Here is a 19,341-nt window from a genome sequence, read left to right as displayed (position 1 = left end):
GGCAGACACACACAGAGAAAGAGACACAAAATAAATATTACATAAGGCAGGAATCCCAATTCTTTTTTCTGTCTGATACACTACTGGCTATGTTAACAAATTCTAAGAAGATAGAGGGATTTTTCATGGTATTATGTGAAGTGATAAGCAGGTGTTGTGGCATACATCTGTATGAACTTGGGAGGTGGCAGCAGGAAGATCAGGAGTCCAAGTTAGCCTGGGCCATATGAAATGCTGTCTGCAAACACCCAAACCCCAGAAAGAAATGATGTTAGCATATAGAAGACAGAACCACTGTCTGGGTAGAAAGTTAGGACACTGAGCACATAGGTGTGGCTGTACTTGGAGTTAGTTCTACCTAAAACACTGCAGTGGTACTGTAAGAAGACCACTACTTTCCCACTGTTTGATTTTTATGTGTTCTTGCAGGTGATTGGTCTGTTGGATGTGTTTACACCCGCAAGGTCACTGGAGGAATTCAACGACGTGTGAGTGAATCTTTTGTGTTTGCAGCCTCAGCAAGCGAATGGGGATGAGCAGCCCATTGGAACTGCTCAGCAGTACCCAAACCTCAGAAGATTATTCTCCACCTATTCTGGTTTCTTGGGGGAGGGATACATAAAGTGAATATTATGTATGTGATATGGTGAAGTGTATGGTGCATTAGGGCACAGTGTAGCCCATTCAGAGCCAATGATGAGTCCTTACAAAAGTTCCACAGAGAGGGAGTATAGGGAATTTTGGTTATAATTGTTTTTCTTATAAATGCAAGTCCACATAGGTGTTTCCTTCTTTGATCCCTCATGGTGGGAGGCGATACTGAGGCTACATACTGGTACTTAATGACTTCTTCCAGTCTGATGCCTTCTAGAAAGCAGAGCCTGGAAGTCCCAGGAACCACAAGTAGAGGCCAGGAGAAATAAAACAGGGACAAAGGGGATGGTAATACACAGATGTGTTAGTGAGAGCACCTGGCTGGGAACTGCCAGGGCGTAGGAGCCCTACAGAATGCACCTCAGATGGGGCTGTTCTTCTGATTGCAACTAAGGTTTGCTCCATTGTTCACGAATGCTTTGCATGCTGACACACATGTGATGCAAGACAGCAAGTGTCTTGTGCAAATCCAGCCTTCTCACCACCATATCTTTCCTAGTATGATTAACACCCGTATTAATTATCATCTTGACAGAAGCCAGAATCACCTGATGGGCCTCTGGGCATGCTTGGGGGGAGGGGGAGGGGGTTGTCTTGACTGTTAATTGATGAGGGAAGAGCCATCTAAACTGTGGTTGTGACTGTTCCCTAGGCAGGGCATCTGCAGCTGTGTAAGACAGAAAAGGCAGCAGAGCAGTAGCGTCTAGTTCGTCTGTGCTTGCTGGTGCAGTGTGATGACTATGTACAGCTGTCTCCCTTAAAATGCTTATGTCAGGTTGTTTATCAAAAGAAGAGGAAAAGACACTGAGCCCCACCCCACCTAAGTAAGAGACACACTGTGCTGCAGAAGGGGAAACATCTTAAGCACAGTTGTACGTTCGGTTTTGTTAGGATTCTCGAATTCCTAAGTGCAAAGAATGTTTATTGTAAAAGCTAAACTGTAGGTCATCACTGCGCTTCTTTTTGTATTACTAAGCCACCTTTCTCTACGACATGAGCAAAGAAATTAGCTTATGTAAAGAGAAAAATGAGTTCCTTACCTCCTGGTTTTAAATGTTTCACATCATAGTCAGATGAGCCTATGGCTTCTAGGCTTCTGGTAGAGGTGCCAGGTAGTGGTAGAGAGTGTTGGTATAACAGAAACCACTCATCTCATGGCTAAGAAGCAAAAGAAAGAAAGGACCAGGACTTCACAGTCTGCAAAGTCACACCCCTGATGACTTAAGCCTTGCCGTGTTGTAGGGAATTTGGAATTTTGCTTTCCTCAAGAAATGCTGTGCTTACAGAAATAGTGTACGACTGTCTTTGTTTTAGTCCCAGGTGTGGGGATATGGTGCTGCCGTGCAGCAGCTGACTGTGATTTGCCTTGTGCTCTAGCACAGTTTTTTTCCAGCTATAGATAGTTTCTGCACTTGTGTAATGTTTGGAATTCTGGAAACTTTTTACAACGTATGTAAGTGCTAGGACCCCAATGCTAGGTTGATGGTTAGTGGTTGTTTAGGAGGGCTGGTTGCACTTGCTAGTGGTAGTGCTCAAGAAAAACCAGAAGAAAGAAATTAGATTCAGGGATCTCTCTCTCCCTCCCACCTTCCCTCTCTATCTGGTGATGGGGGTGAACCCAGGGGATAAAGGGTGGGAAAAAGAAGAACCCACAAAGTAGCAAAGACTGGCTACATTACTACCCAGAGGTTTCACTGCTTTTGTAGCACCCTTGGAAAGGAAGCCTTTGGCATAGGGTTGTGTGGGGTTATTGCTCACCATCCACACTATACATACGACCTCACTCCTGATGCTCCCAGTGCAAGTCCTGCTTCTCTCCTCTCTCTTTGGAATGTATGTCCACGCTATTTGTCTTTTCCAACAGAACAAGCAGGCAGATACATTTGCTCTCTGTGTCATGTCTATAGAAAAGGGAAAAACAAGTGAATGCAAAGATGGAGCAGGAGAGGAGAGGTAGCAGTGGGAGGGAAGGCAGTTTGGCCCCTGTACAGGAGCTCAGCCACGTTAGCTCACCTACAAATGAAAGTTTAGGAAGCAAGTGAAAGGAAGACTGGCAGTGACTAAGAACAGTGTCCGCCTGTTCCTGCAGTCCTGTCTCAGCAGCAGAACAGAGGCTCCACCCACACAGGCTGAGCAGACTACAGAGCCCTGCTGCAGCCCGTGCTTGGAAAAGAGAATGTGGTGGAGTCTAAATGAGAAACAAATGCTGCTGCAGTCTTTTGTGAATTACTTTGAAAAGCATTGGAGTTAGGTCTGAGTGTTAACCTAAGTTTTTAGTAAGGTTAGACTCTAACAGGAAAAAAAAAGATTTGTGGACTACAAGTATTGGGTTTTGCTTTGATTGAGCATTCTGGAATGAAAAGTGGACCTATTTTTGCTACATTAAAAAGGCACTAATGAAGACTGATGTCTATTTGAATGGTTAAATTTTATTGTCTAGGTTTAACCCACCCACTACCAGTATTTACCCCAGTAAATAAAATTGTATTCATTTATTACAACTTTAAAGTTGCAGTCGTTTCAACAAGAGCAGAGACTTCTGTTTTTACCTCCAACTGGGTTTTAGCAACTTTTAAAAAGATTTATTTTTTTTATTGTGTGTATATATGTCTGTACACATATGTATGTATGTATGTATGTATGTATGTATATGGTATATACATACCTGATGTCTGTGTAGGTCAGGAAAGTATGTCATATCTTCTGCTAGAGTTATAGGTGGTTGTGAGCCACAGTGTGGAGTCCTGTGCAAGAGTAGCCAGTGCTCTTAACCCCTGAGCCCTCCCCAGTCCTAGCTCTTGTTTGAGCAAAGCAGCTCTCAAGTGCTGTCTGGTAGGTACTGTGCCCTAAGTGCTGAGTACCTGCAAGTCAGTTAATATGCTTTCCATGAGAACACTGGAGAGCCTGAGGTTACAGTAGGGAGTGTTTCATTGCTGACTGTTAGTGATGTTGATACCAGTCAAAACGTTAGCACCCTTCCAGAACAGAGCCTACCTCTGTGTTCTCCACATAGTATACATCTTCACACAGGCAACAAGAATAGTGTAGTGTTGCCGATCGAGCCTTGAAACCATTTGTGTTCACTAAGAAAAAATTGTCGCGCAAACAGCATACTAAGGATTAGAGACTAAGGCTGCCAGATGCATTGCAGGCTCCAGGTCTGAGTCTGCACTTCCCATGCTAATGAGCAAAGCTACAGTTGCCTCTGGCTTTATTGTGCTTTTCCCCGAGTCTGTGCATTTATGTTTCAGTTACTGCTTTTCCTTTCATCAGATGGTTCACATTTTTGCTTTATCTGAAAGACCACATGTGCCTTTAAGAAAGGAGCAATGGACTGGCAGTGGACTGTTTTTGCTTGCAAGTCATGGAGGTGGCTTGGTATGGAGCACATGGAATTCTGACTGCTGTATGACATGGTTAGGCAGGTTGCACATTACAGAGACACAAATGGGAGATCATTGAGCACTTCTAATGTTCTTAGTTCTTGCCTGTACTGGTCAGTGTACAGGTGTCATGTTGTGTATCCTGAATATTTACAAATGCAGAAAGTTTCAATAGACTATATTACCTTTTTTTGTTTTTTGTTTTTTTTGTTTTCTGAGACAGGGTTTCTCTGTGTAGCCCTGGCTGTCCTGGAACTCACTCTTTAGACCAGGCTGGCCTCAAACTCAGAAATCCGCCTACCTCTGCCTCTCAAGTGCTGGGATTAAAGGCGTGCGCCACCACTGCCTCATAGTCTCCCAAACATTCTTAACCAAGCTGTCTTAGCTGAGTACGCAGGGGGTACTTTTAAGACTTTTTGGAAATACTTTCTTCAACTTTCAGGAAAACCAGCTTATATCAGGGTAAGTAGAAATGGGACTTCCTCCCCAACTTACAATTTTTTGTTCTTGATTTTTTTTCCCTTCCTTTTTTCCTTTTCTTTCTTTGTTTCCTTCATTCATTTATTTGAGACAGGATCTCACCATGTATCCCTGGCTGACCTGGGATTCCCAGAGATCTGCCAGCCTCTGCATCTCTGCTTCACTCTTTATATTTGTTAGTTTATCTTTGTGATGGAATCTCCTGCATGCCAGGGTAGCTTCCAAATAACTGTGTAACCAAAAATGGCCTTGAACTCCAGATCCTCATGCATTTTCCTACCTAGTTTATGCAGTGTCAGGAATAGAGCCCTGGGCTTCATGCCGCTGAGCAAGCACACTACCTCCACCAGCTTAGTCATGCTCAGTCCTGAAGAGACAGGAAGAATCTCGAAGTCTGCTGTGATCTAGAGGATGCACTGTGGGGTACTCAGCAGCTCTCATTTTAATAAAGCTGGAGAGCAGTTGGTCACCAGGCTGGCCTTGCTCCTGTGCAGAGTAAGCTTGGGCACTGTGGTTCAGTTAACTAGAACTGAGGGCACCAAGTCAGCAAACACTATAAGTTTTGTTCCGTGTTTGAATATCTGCCTCTGCCAAAAACAGTCCTCATCCTTGAGGAAGACAGCAAGCATGTTCTCTAATCATTGAGTTTAAATGACCACATAGTGTGCAGTGTGGTAGGTTTGGGAGACCCAGCATGGTCTGGCTCTGTGCACTCTCTGACCTTGTGTGACCCACTTTCCACTTGTGTCTCTCTGTCTTTGTATTCTTTCTAATACAGACAACCAGCCACACCCCAGCAAGGCCTCTGCCTGCTCTCCTCACAGCCTGGCCTCTCCACACTTGCTGATTGGTTCCCCTTGGTCCCATACAAGGTTCTCTGGATCAGAACCTTATTCCCCTCTTGTGCCCTAGCTGAGCTGTGATCTCTAGGCACTATCTGTGCCTTACTCTGCCTGGCACTTTGCAAATATTGTCACCATATATTTCTGTCTGTTTTCTCCCTTGCTTTGTAACCTCTGTTAGAGTGGGGTGCTTTCCTTTATTCCTGATTGTTAGTGTTTGGAGCAGTAGCAGGCCTACCTGCAGATATTATTGTAGAGGAAATGAGTGCAAGAACTAACAAGTTCTAGGACAGCCAGGGTTACACAGAGAGACTTTGTCTTTAAAACACAGAACAATCAATCAAAAAGCATGTCCCACTCAAGTGGCTAGAACTGTAAAACATGCAGATGGTCTGTGCTATTAGCTGGGTTGTTAGCAGCATCTCAAACTTACAGAGGACTTGAGTGTCAGTCTTGTCAACTGACAAAACACTGTGATGTAGACTTAGCATCTCAGGTTGTCAGATGAGGGAACAGATTGAAACCTTTATTGTATAAGAATGTGAACAAAACTGCTTTCTTCTTGGTACTTTGGCTCCATTTCCTGTTACATATCCAAGGCCATACCTGCACCACTGTGTTCTGTTGTATTTAAAGCCCAGTGTGCAACTGAGAGCCAACAAGGAAGTAGCCAGTAGGTCAGAGGTCACTGGGGAAAGTAAGGGGCTGGAAGGATTCTCTCTCACTGTGAACAAGGGAGAAGTGTGATCATTGGTTAATTGTCAGCTCCTGCTGCTGTTTTAAGCCCTGTTTAAACCTGGAAGACATGCTCTGCCTTTTCTTAATTACTTTCAGATAGAGCCCATAGTGGTGGAGATGCCAGGCTGTAACAAGAGGTTTTTGTTTTGTTTTGAACCTTTGTATTCTGATTTTAAAAAGCCTGGGATGGTGGGAATCTTAACAATTGGTTGTCACCCAAGCGTGGCTCTGGAACAGGGCAGTTTGGAGCTCTGAAAATCATCAATCCTGAGTCCCACTTAGTGCTGGTTAAGAGACAAGTTATTTGTCTCACTTAAGTTTAGAGGATGCCATATCCCAAGTGAGAAGCAAACTGGAATCCAGTCGTGAACGTCGTTGTTTTGGCCTTCAGCTTACAATATAATCTCACTTAATCTTTTAAAGATGAGGTATTGGATAGCTTTCCCACTGCAGTGCACTCCAGCCTTCCTTAAATTATTTTAAGAATTTACTATTTAGTCCAGTGATAATAGCAAGCATGTCTTCTCAAATGCCATTAAGTACACTCACCAGGATCAGATACTGTAGAGACAGACAGGTGGCTCTCTAGTGGTGCCCCTTTCAGATTATCCATTCTGCTTTTATGGTACTGGGGTAGAACATGCGAGGTCATCTGTGTTGTGCTTCTGTATCCTGCTGATTTGAGAAGTGGCTTGCCTCCCATAGACAGTAACTGTGGTGCTTGCTCCTGTCCTATGTTGTATGACTTGCTTTTGAACTCCTTCTATATATGAGCTGAAATTTGATACTTGGTGGTACTGATCTTGGACCTTGTGGGAACAGCATGGAATTATTAGCTGAAAGAACTCCACCATAAATACTGCTTTTAGTCAACTAGTAGCCCAGGAGGGGAGCGGTGTCTTATTTCTGTGTAAGTGACTAATTGTATGTACACGATGGTTTGACCATCTCATCCTGCTCTTACAAACGTCTGTGATAAAATGGATCAGGAGTGCTGGATCCACCACCTACGTCTCCCAGCTCATCAGAGACAGTTGTGTGTGATAGGAAGGGGGGCTGGGAGTGAGTTACATAGGGGCTGTGGAGTCTGACCATTTGCTGGGCCAGTGTGTTTGTGTGTGATGGTTGCAGATGCGTGTGCACTGTGGTATGGAGGTCAGAGGACAGCTTTAGGAATGGAGCTCAGGCTTTCATGGTGAGTGTTACCACCCACAGAGTTCATTTTAGTAGCCCTGCTCTGCATTCCTACATTTATCAGATTATATGCCAGTTTGAAGCTAAAAATGCAGTCCTGAAGCAGGTGTTGGGTCAGCTGCCTCTAAGCCCAGCACTCAGGAGGAGAGGCAAAAGAATGTCAAGGGCATCTCAGGTAAGATCCTGTCTCACTAGCTCCAGGAATGGGGGACCTCAGTTGTAAGAGTGTCTGCCTCACACGCACAAGACACTGGTTCCTCAGCACCACCAAAAAACAAATGACTGGGATAAGGAGAGACTGTCTTACTTCATTCAATTTTGAGGAACTGTTAGGGAAATTGTCCAACTATGGTGACATCTGTAAAATGTTAAACTTGTATGAATTTATGTATGCATGCCACAGCATGCACGTGGAGGCCAGAGAACAACCTATAGGAGCCATTTCTCTCCTTCCATAGTGTGTGTGGGTCCTAGCATGGGCCTCAGGCCATCAGGCTTGGCAGCTGCCTTTGATTATGTTTTTTGTGGGCTTGGAACTCAAATCAAAACTGCTTTGATAAAAACACTTCAAAGAGTCTAGTTTACTTTTTTGTTTTGGGGGTTTCTCTTTGTAGCCCTGGCTGTCCTGGGACTAACTCTGTAGACCAGGCTGGCCTCAAACTCACAGAGATCCTCCTGCCTCCGCCTCCTGAGAGCTGAGTTGAAGGAGTGCACCACCACTGCATGGCTACTCTTTATTTTTCTAAAGAAGTGTTTTTGGAGAAAGTACCCAAGGAGCTAAAGGGACCTGCAACCCTATAGGTGGTACAACATTATGAACTAACCAGTACCCCGGAGCTCTTGACTCTAGCTGCATATGTATCAAAAGATGGCCTAGTCGGCCATCACTGCAAAGAGAGGCCCATTGGACTTGCAAACTTTATATGCCCCAGTACAGGGGAACACCAGGGCCAAAAAAAAGGGGGGGGGGAATGGGTGGGTAGGGAAATGGGGGAGAGGGGGGGAGGGTATGGGGGACTTTTGGGATAGCATTGGAAATGTAATTGAGGAAAATACGTAATAAAATATATTTAAAAAAAAAAAAAGAAGAAGTGTTTTGTGTGTATGCTAGAGCATGTGTCTGTATGCACATGAGTGCAGTGCCCACAGAGGCCAGAAAAGAGCATTAGGTCTTCTGGAGCAGGCAGCTCTGAGCTGCCCAACATGGTTTCTGGGAACTGAACTCAGGTCCCCTCAACAGCAGGAAGCACTTTCACTGATAAGCCATTTTTCCAGCCTCTTAATTTACTCTTAAATTATGTATGAAGTTCACCTTTTCCTTAAGGCAAGATTTAGGAAAATGGCTAAAATCTCATTTTTAAAGTCAAAACTAGGCCAAGTCCCTCTAATCTTCATATAGCAGTCAGCCCTCCTGAGCCTCGTGAGGAGAGGACCCCTGCTCTCTTACACATGCAGCCCTGGTACTCTGCTCTGCTCTGTCCCCATGCTGCTGCTTCAGTAGTGGTGAGAGTTTGTGTGGCCTAAGTTTGAGAGCCTGTTGTCCTGAGTGTACTCACACCCTCATCTCACTCCATAAAACAGGATGGACACTCAGCACCACACCTGCGGGAGCTCTGGACTGCCTTGCTCCTCCTTCCTTTAAGGGAGAGCACGATAGTGCTCATAAGCCTTTTGCTAGTCATTTTTGAAAGGATTCCACTTTGAAAATCTTAAAACAGCACGGGGTTTAGTGAGGTAAACATAGGGTGATGGGATTGCAGATACAGGATCCTTTATTATGTGAGTACAGCTAATCACACTGCAAAAACACAATTGAAGGGCTGGGGGTGTGGCTTAGAGGCCTGAAGCATCAGGTTTGATCTCAAGCACTGTTGTGTTGCTGTGAAAAAACAACTTAGAGAGGAGAGCATTTAATTTGGGGCTTGGTTACAGCTTTAGAGGTAGGATATTTTCATTGGGGTGCAGGGGCTGGGCCTGGTTGGGTTTTTGAAACCTCACAGTTTATCCCAACGACCCCTCCAATCTTAGTTGTGGTTACCACTGCTGTGATGACATGCCATGACCCAAGAGTACGTTGGGAGGGAAGGATCTCACTCATAGTTTCATATATAAAGTACTGAGGGCAGGGACTTGGAAGCAGGAGTTGATGCAGAGGCCATGGAGGAATGCTGCTGCTTACTGGCTTGCTTAGCCTGCTTTCTTACAGAACCCAGAACTACCCCTCCAGGGGAGCATGACCCCTGTGGGCTGGGCTCTCCCTCATCAATCACTAAGAAAATGCCTTACATCTAGGTCATGTGGAGACATTGTCTCAACTGAGGCTCCCTCTCTGATGACTCTTGCTTGTGTCAAAATGACACAAAAGTAGCTAATACGCCTACTACTCCTTCTCAAACAGTTCCATAACTGAGGACCAAACAAATCTATGAACCTATGGGAGCCATTCTCATTCAGACCACCACAGTGGTGCATAGTCCATCACACTAGCACTCAGGAGGTAGAGGCTGGAATCAGAAAGCCAAGGTCATCTTTGACTAAGTTTGAGGTGACCTGAGCCACATAAGACTTGTCTCAGCAAAGAGAAGACAAAGAGAAAGAAAGCACTTACAGTGCACGTGCTTTCTGATCCTCGTCCATCCAGGTTTCTTCTCACCTTCGTGGTTTCTTTACAGACCAGGAAAAGACATAGCAAGTAGGAGTGGTATAAGTGTGGAGAGGATAGTGCATGTAGGAAGGCAAGGCTGTGCTCAGTTGGGCTGGTGTGGTACTTCTTGGGCGGTCTTTCCTGCATCGGTATATAACATACACACACACACACACACACACCCCTTGTGTTTCCAGGTACCTGGTGACCCATCTCATGGGGGCAGACTTGAACAACATCGTGAAGTGCCAGAAGCTGACCGACGACCACGTTCAGTTTCTCATCTACCAGATCCTCCGAGGGCTGAAGGTACAGGCAATAGCTTTGTCATTTGGGGAAGTGAGTTATCGCTCCTGTGTAGTAAGAACTTAGAAAAGACAGTTTTTCTTATGAAAAACGTAAAAGAGTTACAGAGTCAACCAACCCTGCTGCTCTTGTATTTCCCAGGCCAGTTTACTAGAAAGCAAATAAATGTTGTCCTTCCCTTTGATCCTTTAGTCGGAATATCCAAGAGACTTTTAGCCACATTGAAAAGTTAGTAGCATCCTGATACAACCTGGTATGCAGTCAGTGTGATCCTGAGGCTTTAAAATATTCTTCGGGGCTGTGAGCTGCTTTTATATTACTTCTCGGGACTTGAGAGGTAGAAAAAGAACGACCACTGTGTGCAGCATGTGTGCCAGCCACCAAGGCTGTCTGGGGGTGGGGGGACCTCTTCAGAACCACCTTTGATGTTTAGCACATTGGAACTCCTACTGAAGTCATCCTCGAGAAAGAAAATAAGCTGACAACTCCAGTAGGTGGAGTGAGAATTAGAGTTTGTGTAATGACCCACTGTGAGCGTGCACAGTGCTTGACTGAGGGGAGAGCACTGCAAGCATTCTAGAGGATATGACACCAAAAAGCTGAAGATGGCTTTCATTCAACCTACTTTCTTCTCTTTTGCAGTATATACATTCGGCTGACATAATTCACAGGGTATGTATTATACCTGACATGGTAATTATTTTGGTAGTGTGGGTGGGGCATCTAGTTCAGATCTCAGCCTTGTAACTTAAACAGTGATTTTCTGCAACCTTGTTCTCAGTGTAGACCTGGTAAAGGAACACTTGCCATGTGCCTGCTCAGGGCTTGCCTGGAGTCTGCCTTTCTTTCTGAGAGCTCTTCGACATGTGTGCATCTTTAGCACCTGTAGGGAGCAGACTCTGTGCATTGTTGATAAGCTCTCTCTGCTTGCTTTCCAGGACCTAAAGCCCAGCAACCTAGCTGTGAACGAAGACTGTGAGCTCAAGGTAAGAAAGAAGAGATGGACTGTTTGCTTCCCTTACGTGTCCCTCAGAATCGTGACCAACCACACTTAGAGAAAATGATTTATAAGCCATGACTTGCTATTTGAAAAGTCCTTTGTCCTTAGGAATATCAGACTGTGAGATTTGAACTAGGCTGAACAAGCTGTTTGAGTAACTTTGGAAGTAGATGTCGGTGTCTTGTTTTCATTTTTAAAAGATAATTAAATTAGAAATGCAACATGTTAATTGTAATTGTCGGTTAAGCCTTCCTGGAGCACTGATTATTAGATAGGTTCCTAAAAGGAAAAATTGTAGATCTCAGAATGATCTAAATAAAACCTAAGTAAATTAGCTGTCTTTAAAAAATAAGTAGCTACCCAAGGAGTTAAAGGGGTCTGCAACCCTATAAGAGGAACAACAATATGAACTAACCAGTACCCCCCCAGAGCTTGTGTTGCTAGCTGCATATGTAGCAGAGGATGGCCTAGTCAGCCATCAGTGGGAGGAGAGGCCCCTGGTCTTTCGAAATTCTATGCACCAGTACAGGGGAATGCCAGGGCCAGGAAGGGGGAGTGGGTGGGTTGTGGAGCAGGGCAGGGGGAGGGTATAGGGAACTTTCGGGATAGCATTTGAAATGTAAATGAAGAAAATATCTAATAAAAAAGAAAAAAAGTAGCACTATGATTTTTTTTTTTATGATTTTATTTATTTGGGGCAGCGGGGGGGGGGTGGTTTTTCAAGGCAGCGGTTCTCTGTGTAGCCCTGACTGTCCTAGAACTCACTCTGTAGACCAGGCTGGCCTCAGAAATCCGCCTACCTCTGCCTCCCAAGTGCTGGGATTAAAGGCGTGCACCACCACTGCCCAGCAATGAATTTTTTGAAATGTCTGCAGGGGGCTAGAGAGATGGCTCATTTCCCAGCAGCTACATGGCTGCTCACAGCCATCTGCATCTAGAGCACCTGATGCCCACTCTTCGTCTCTGTGGACACTGCACAGTCTTGGTGCACAAATATCCATGCAGGCAAAACACCCATGTACATGAAATTGAAAAGGAAAAAAATGTACTTCTTTGTAGAGTTGTAATGTCCATGTAACCACAGTGATGACATAGTAACCTCCATAGTTTCAAAAGGTTTGAGTGTCCCCTCCTAGTGACCCATGACCCTCACCCTTCATTCAATGCAGGCAATTCAATGACCCAATTCTGACTCTGGATTAATCTTGTTTCGTATAAATGGAACTGTCCAGAGTCATGCACATTACTGGATTGTGTGTTCATCTGTACTGTGTGCTCCAGTATTCTCAGTTGTTCAGCAGTTTCCATTTCATAAGCATACCAAAGTTTGTACGCTGCTGTCCTATTAGTGAGCACTTGCCACCGTTGTGGTTCGGAATATAAACCTATGGTGGACGTTCATGTGCAGACCCGTGTGAGCGTATGTTTTTGTCCTTGAGTAAATTCTGGGGGGTGGGGGGGGGGTTGCTTTGCTTGAAGCTTTACTTTTAAAGTTTCTTGGACTGTTTTATCATGCCATGCATTCTGAGTGAAAACTGGGGCGCCTACTTTCTGAAAGTGACTTCCTGCTTTCCTGGTTGTGAGGTGGCAGAACTTGCTGCTCCCATGCCTGACTTCTGCTCTTGCCCTTAGATTCTGGATTTTGGGCTGGCTCGGCACACTGATGATGAGATGACAGGCTACGTGGCTACCAGGTGGTACCGAGCCCCGGAGATCATGCTGAATTGGATGCACTACAACCAAACAGGTACTGACTGCTTCAGTCGCCTCCCCGGATGGGGAAGGGGTGCTCCATAACATGGCTTTCAGATGACTTAGCAGCTGGGGCCTTACTTCTTAAGTCTTCTGAATTGGATGCACTACAACCAGACAGGTACTGACTGCTTCAGTCGCCTCCCCGGATGGGGAAGGGGTGCTCCATAACATGGCTTTCAGATGACTTAGCAGCTGGGGCCTTACTTCTTAAGTCTTCCGTGTCATTCTTTCTGTGACACTACCTGAGGGGAGTGGTCTCTTAATCCTAACACCTATGTTTCCTGGGAGGCTTCACCATTTTCCCAGTAACAAAGTTCTGCCCCTTTGTGAGTTGCTTATTTCTTTTATCTTAATTATATTCCGAGTTGCACGACCTGTGGAGTCCTTTCTTGAGTGACAATTTTAATAAGTTTATTTTTATATAAAAAAGATTGTCAAACCTTGGGTATCTTAAATCCTGACTTGAATCTCTCACTCATAGTTAGAGTCATTTGTGTCCATGAATATGAATAGAAACCATGTCAGTGCTTGTATCCTCTTTACTGTTCCAGTGGATATTTGGTCCGTGGGCTGCATCATGGCTGAGCTGTTGACCGGAAGAACGTTGTTTCCTGGTACAGACCGTATCCTTTAACACGTTTTGGTCCTGTTTCTCATGTGTGTGCTGTGGTAGATGTGTGCTTCCCTAACTCGTTGGTGGGGAAGACTCAGTTCTTTGCAGTTCAGGCGTGGCTTTTGAGGTCTGTCCTCTTGTTGAGTTGCTCACCTTGCCAGGAAAAGGCTTTGGGGTTGAGAAAACAAGCTTAGAACTCACCTGTCATATTTTTGCAGCAAGTCCCTTTATTAATGAGTTTAGTCTATTCCTACAAATCCTTGGTGATTGTACACAGCCACCTGTACCTCAGAGGGATCTGGTTCTCACATTTGCTTATGTACTAAACAGACTGTGGGCCCCTCTGCTGACACGCCCGCTGAGTCCTGTCCTATTTGCTGCTTAACAACCAACAAAAGAAGCAGGAAAAGAGAGACCCTGCTGTGTGCTCTTGTTGTCCCTGTTTAGAGCCAGCCCCACTTTAGTCCCATACTTACCTCATTTGGGTTTTGGGCACTAAGCACTCGTTCCTATCTGTTGGGCACTTGTCCCATGGCTTAGGAATATCATTGAATGTGATTGTGAGAACGCCCACCAGCTCTGCTTAAGGAGGGTGTTAGGTGAAAATGTTAAAACGGATGCTTAAAATCCGTCTTCAGGAGGAATTTTGTAAATCCCTAGTAACCTGCAACTGGTTTTGGCTGGGCTCTTAGAAATACCATAGCGACACATGCTTCACCTTCTAACTGCGCGGTGAGCTCTTGCCTAACACATTAGACTGTAAGCTCAGGTGCTGTCCGCTTAGGCTGCCCTTCTCCAGGGACTGCGATGCCACTGTGTCTGTTGTGACAGTTTTCTGCTAGACAGTCTTTTATGGAGTGGAATCCTCTGCTCCTCGGGTAATGCTGTCTGCTCCTGTGCGTGCTACTTGGTGCAGCTCACTCTGTTATTCTCCACTCCAGGATGTCATCACCTGACCATCTCTATTCCCTTCGAGATTTTGGCTTGCTTACAGTCCAAGCTGAGAGGGTTAGGCAGGGTTTATGATGCACCTTGTGCTGTACTCTGAGACCATCCTGAAGCTGTTCTCTCTTCTCTTCCTTTTCCCCTGGTGTCTCTTCAGCTGTCCTTTGGCTAGTCCCAGAGACACATGCCTTCATAGGCAGACAGACTGACAGAACTATCCTTAGGGAAGTGTCTCAGTTCATTGCTTTTGTAGTCCATGTATGCAAGTTAGATGCTAAGGCCTTGGAATTTAGATTTTAGATTTTAGCTTTTTTTACTTTAGAACTATGTGGCTTTGATCAAGTTTCCAATATCCACATCTCTCTCTTTCCTTAACCGTATACAGCTCTGTGGTTGCGACTTTACTGAGACCAGAGCCATCAGGAAGTGCTAGCTTCACCAGTGGCTGTATCAGTAGCTTGTCATGGCCACAGACAGATAGATACCTGAGAGAAATACTTATTTTTGGCTCATGGGTTCAGAAGTCTCGGTCCATGATGAGATAAAGCATCAGGGTAGCAGGAGCGTGTGGCAGAGGAGGCTGGCTGCTCACTTCATGGTGGCCAGGAAGCAGGAGAGAGGGAACGAGAGGAGGCTGGGGAGAGGAAAACATCCAAGAACAAAGTACCTTCTAGGACTCATTCCCAGTGACCTGCTTCCTCTCCCAGACCCCACCTCCTAATGTTCCCAGCATAAAAAATAGCAGCGCCAGCTGGGGTCAGATGCACAGCAGGAGACATTTGAAGTCCATACTGTTAATACTCCAACCCTACCTTCTGAAGGCCATATACTTAGCTTATAGTATAAAACACACTCAGTCCATGAACAGGAATCCAGGTCCTCATTAGTCTCCGATACTCAAGGCAAACTCTCAGCTGTAGCCCCTGTTACAGTCAACAGATTATATGCTTCTCCTTTCAGTGGCATAAACATTCTCCTCCAAAGGTAAGGAAGGGCCAGACCAAAGCAAGGTGAGATGGAGCATTAAAGTCCCATAGTTTAGCATCCATCCTCCAAGGCTTGGGTGGCATGAGCTGAGTTCCAAAGAGCTTGGGCAGCCCAGCTCCTGTGACCTTGCTGGATGGATCCATATGCCTTCTCTCTTGGCTCACTGCCTGTAACTCTGTCCACAGCTCATATTCTGGGGACTCACTGGGGCATCCCCCTCACAGCTTCATGGGTCACACTGTCAGGCCACTCACAGTGATTCCAACCCTGGTGTACACTGCCCTGCTTCTGCCACCCCGTAATCCTTGGGTTCTGTGTGCCTCGAAAAACCAGCATCGTGCTGCCAGGCTAAGCAGTAGCTGGGTCTTTTTGGACCGTGGCTTCAGGGAGCTCAGAGTAGCTAAGCACTATGACCAGATCCTAACCGGCCCTCAGTGGGCAGGGGGCTCTGAGGTACCTGTTTTCTAGGGTGTTTTGGACGAGTTTATACTTTGCATCTGGGCCTACAGTAGTTAGGGGTTTCTCCAATATCCAGCATATTTGGTATCTTTCCTATCTTTTCTGTACAGATTTTTCTGTTTGTTGTTATTGGTGGAAGACATTTGTTTTGTTTTGTTTTGTTTTGTTTTGTTTTGTTTTGTTTGAGACAGGCTTTCTTTGTAGCCCACGCTCACCTGGAACTACTATGTATTTCATGATAGCCATAGCCTCCCATTGCTCCTCTTGCCTTGGTCTCCTGAGCTACCGTGCCTGTTTTTTTTTTTTTATGCTGTGTTGGGTCTAGATCCCAGGGCCTTATGCATGCTAGAAAAGCACTTTACCAGCTGAGTCACATCACTAGGCAGTTCTGACAGGTGTTTTGAGTAAAAGTAGGAGTTTACCCGTGTGCGTTTAGTTTTAACTGGGTGAACCGGAAATCATTAGTCTAGTGGCCCTATCTATTTTTCTTAAGGTCCCAAGGAGTCCTGAAGTTCTCTTCACTGCTCTGTCCTGTGGTTTCTAGAACTCTTTTCAAAGCCTCTAAAGAGCATATGGACCCCACTCCAGCCAGCCTAGAAGGCCTGAGGCTGTAGCCTGTGTGGTTTGTAAATGGAACACTGATGAGACATTTTGCAGACTGCTCTTTCCTGGAGTTCAATTTTCTCCATGGGTTTCTGTTTACCTCACTTTTAGTCATTGTGCCTTTGAACTAGTGATCTTAGCTTCTAAGAGCTGCCTAATAAGACTTTTTGAGGCATCATAGATCTGTTACGTGTGTGCTATCCTGTGTATGGCTCATAGTTGAGGAGCCCGTGTGGTTAATGTAACTTGATGATTGATTGACTTAATCTCTACAATTTTAAAGTTTATAACCTATCAGTATCAACTAGGTTCATGGTGTTGGATAGTCATTGCCACTGATGACTATGCTGTGACTTAGAAAACCCTTCCATCCAGCTTAATAAGAGTGGTGTTCTAGTGGTTGTGTAAAGAACAAAGCCCTTCTCTAGAAGCCTGGTCGGCTATGTGTATCAAGTGAATGCAGCTGATAGAGCTTAATAGCAAAAGAGGGAGCCCCAGACTGTCTCTCCGGGTGGAACCCTCACTTACTTTGATTTTGAAATGTGTGGTTAGCTAGGTATGGAGTCACTGACGCCAGCATGTCAGCTTCAGCTCAAGGACCGTAAGCTGTGTGGCCTTTTCTTTGCTGTATCCAGTATAGACAATACATTTTCATACCAGAGATCGCAGACTTGACTTGTTATTTTCCTGTGTAATCAAGTATAAATTTCCTTCATGCATAAAAGACCTTTCCCCATTGTAGTGGATGCGGTACTCCTAAGACGTGACCTATGGTCAGGAGAGGCAGCTCAGCAGTTAAAGAGCATAGCTGCTCTTCCAGTCTCCAGGCTGGTGTTCAAATTCTAGCACCTGCAAGATAGTTCATAGTCATCTGTAACTCCAGTCTCAGGAACCCAGTATCTTCTTTTGGTCTCTGTGGGCACCATGCACGCACGTAGTACAGATATGCACACAGGCAAAATGCTCATACACATAAAAATAAATGATTTTTTACAGATGTGAACAGGGTGGCAGGGCTTCTGGATTACACTCACATGCTTCTGCTGTGCTGATCTGGGCACTGTCCTTGGTATATTAGAACAGTCTCAGGGCAGTTAGTCCTTCTTCAAACATTCTACGGAACATCACAGATAGACAATACAGTGCTCTAGTGAACCCTGTGTCTGCTCTCCCCAGAGGGTGAAGTAAAATGTGGGTGGTTGAGCAAATGCACTGGAGTGCACAGCATATCTAGCTACCCATTGCTCTCCATTGTTAGTTTCCTGTCTTTTCCTCATTTTTAGTTTTTTCTTTCCTTAAACTCAGGGAGGGCTTATGTATGCCAGGCAGATACTGTACCACTGAGCTGCATCTCTAGAAATTGTTCTCAGTTTTGAAAAGAAGTTGTGCCGGACGTGGTGGCACACGCCTTTAGTCCCAGCACTCGGGAGGCAGAGACAGGCGGATGTCTGAGTTCGAGGCCAGCCTGGTCTACAGAGTGAGTTCCAGGACAGCCAGGGCTACACAGAGAAACCCTGTCTCGAAAAACAAAAAAACAAAACAAAACAAGAATCCCTGTCTCAAAAAACCAGAAAGAAAAAAAAAAAAGAAGTTGCATTGCTGACACTAAACCCGGTGCCTTAGGGTTGGAAAGATGGCTCGGATAATTTATGAGTTAAAATTTGGTATTATCATCTTACTTGAAATACGTTTTAAACTGATGATAAACTTACTTCTTTGTGGGGAAGGAAAGGCTATCCCAGTTGTGAAGTATAGCTCACTGTGGAAATAGCAGGCTGTGCTGAGTCTTGCTATGCACTGTCACATAGCTGGGTGGCAGCTTTGCCTTAGCTCCTAAGGAGGGTTTTCTTCCATACTGTGTTTATTACCTTCCAATTCCCAGGTTTGCTGCAGCAGCTCCAGCCGCAGCCCTCCTTGCTGTGCACCACGTTCATTCATCCTTTTTACTACTATTTTTTTTTTTTTAATAAACTGCATAGAATGTTTTTCTAGGTTTTGAGGATAGGTCAGAACAGTGAGTCAAGTGTTTGGGTCAGTCGGTGTTTGCCAGGCTGGCTGCACTGGGCAAGGCTGGAGAGATGCTGCTGCCGCCCTCAAAACCAGGGTAGTCAGTGTGAACCAACCGGAGTGGTGGGGTGCCTCAGACAGAAGTCTTCCTCTGGTGGCAAAGCAGAGTGGAATGAGGAGAGAGAGGTGCAGGTAAGTTACTTCAGAGAGAAGTCCAACATGGAAAACCCAGGTCATTATGGAGAGGAGACGGGAGACTCAGGAGTCCAGGTCATCTCAGCCACATAGTAAGTTTGAGGCCATCTCAAAAAAGCTTGTCCAGAAAGGCTTCTTGTTAGAACAACCCTTGGAAGGGACAGTGGGAAAGGAAAAGGCTTAATACAGGACGAGTGGAGGCTTCCCTTACAACTGCATAAAGAGGCATAGAAGTGCCTGAGACCTTTGCCTTGAGTTGAAGCTTTGAGCCTATTCAAGAATGGTAGTTTGAGGCAGGCAGAAAAGAGTTGAGTGGCAGGTGTCGGAAGGGCGTGGATATGAGGCTGAGGAGCTGGTTGTGATTTAGTCTGAGATTGCTCACCCCTGCAGACAAGGGAGAAAGGTATGGATGAGCTCTGCCTGCTGATAGATGCATGTTCTTCAGGCAGCTTGGAGGTGAAGCTAAGTCAGTTAGGAAACAACCCAGACTTCACGTTCCCCAAAGGGAATATGAAACTTGCCTCTTTAGAATATCC

The 19,341-nt window shown here is 45.3% G+C and overlaps 1 protein-coding gene across 2 annotated transcripts in view; it reads left to right on the top strand.

The window, feature by feature from the left end:
- Mapk14 (mitogen-activated protein kinase 14) overlaps positions 1 to 19,341 on the top strand; it is a 56,451-nt gene that overhangs the window by 23,632 nt on the left and 13,478 nt on the right. For both annotated transcript variants that reach the window (XM_021186018.2, XM_021186017.2), the window contains exons 3-8: positions 430 to 488; positions 10,133 to 10,244; positions 10,884 to 10,913; positions 11,180 to 11,227; positions 12,874 to 12,988; positions 13,548 to 13,619. In XM_021186018.2, coding sequence (XP_021041677.1) covers positions 430 to 488; positions 10,133 to 10,244; positions 10,884 to 10,913; positions 11,180 to 11,227; positions 12,874 to 12,988; positions 13,548 to 13,619 — 436 coding nt within the window. The remainder of the gene's footprint in view (positions 1 to 429; positions 489 to 10,132; positions 10,245 to 10,883; positions 10,914 to 11,179; positions 11,228 to 12,873; positions 12,989 to 13,547; positions 13,620 to 19,341) is intronic.

The sequence above is a fragment of the Mus caroli genome, unplaced genomic scaffold (assembly GCF_978045245.1).
Source record: "Mus caroli unplaced genomic scaffold, Mus_caroli_1 scaffold_18, whole genome shotgun sequence".
Lineage (NCBI taxonomy): Eukaryota > Metazoa > Chordata > Mammalia > Rodentia > Muridae > Mus > Mus caroli.
This window is presented reverse-complemented; position numbering and strand designations above follow the sequence as displayed.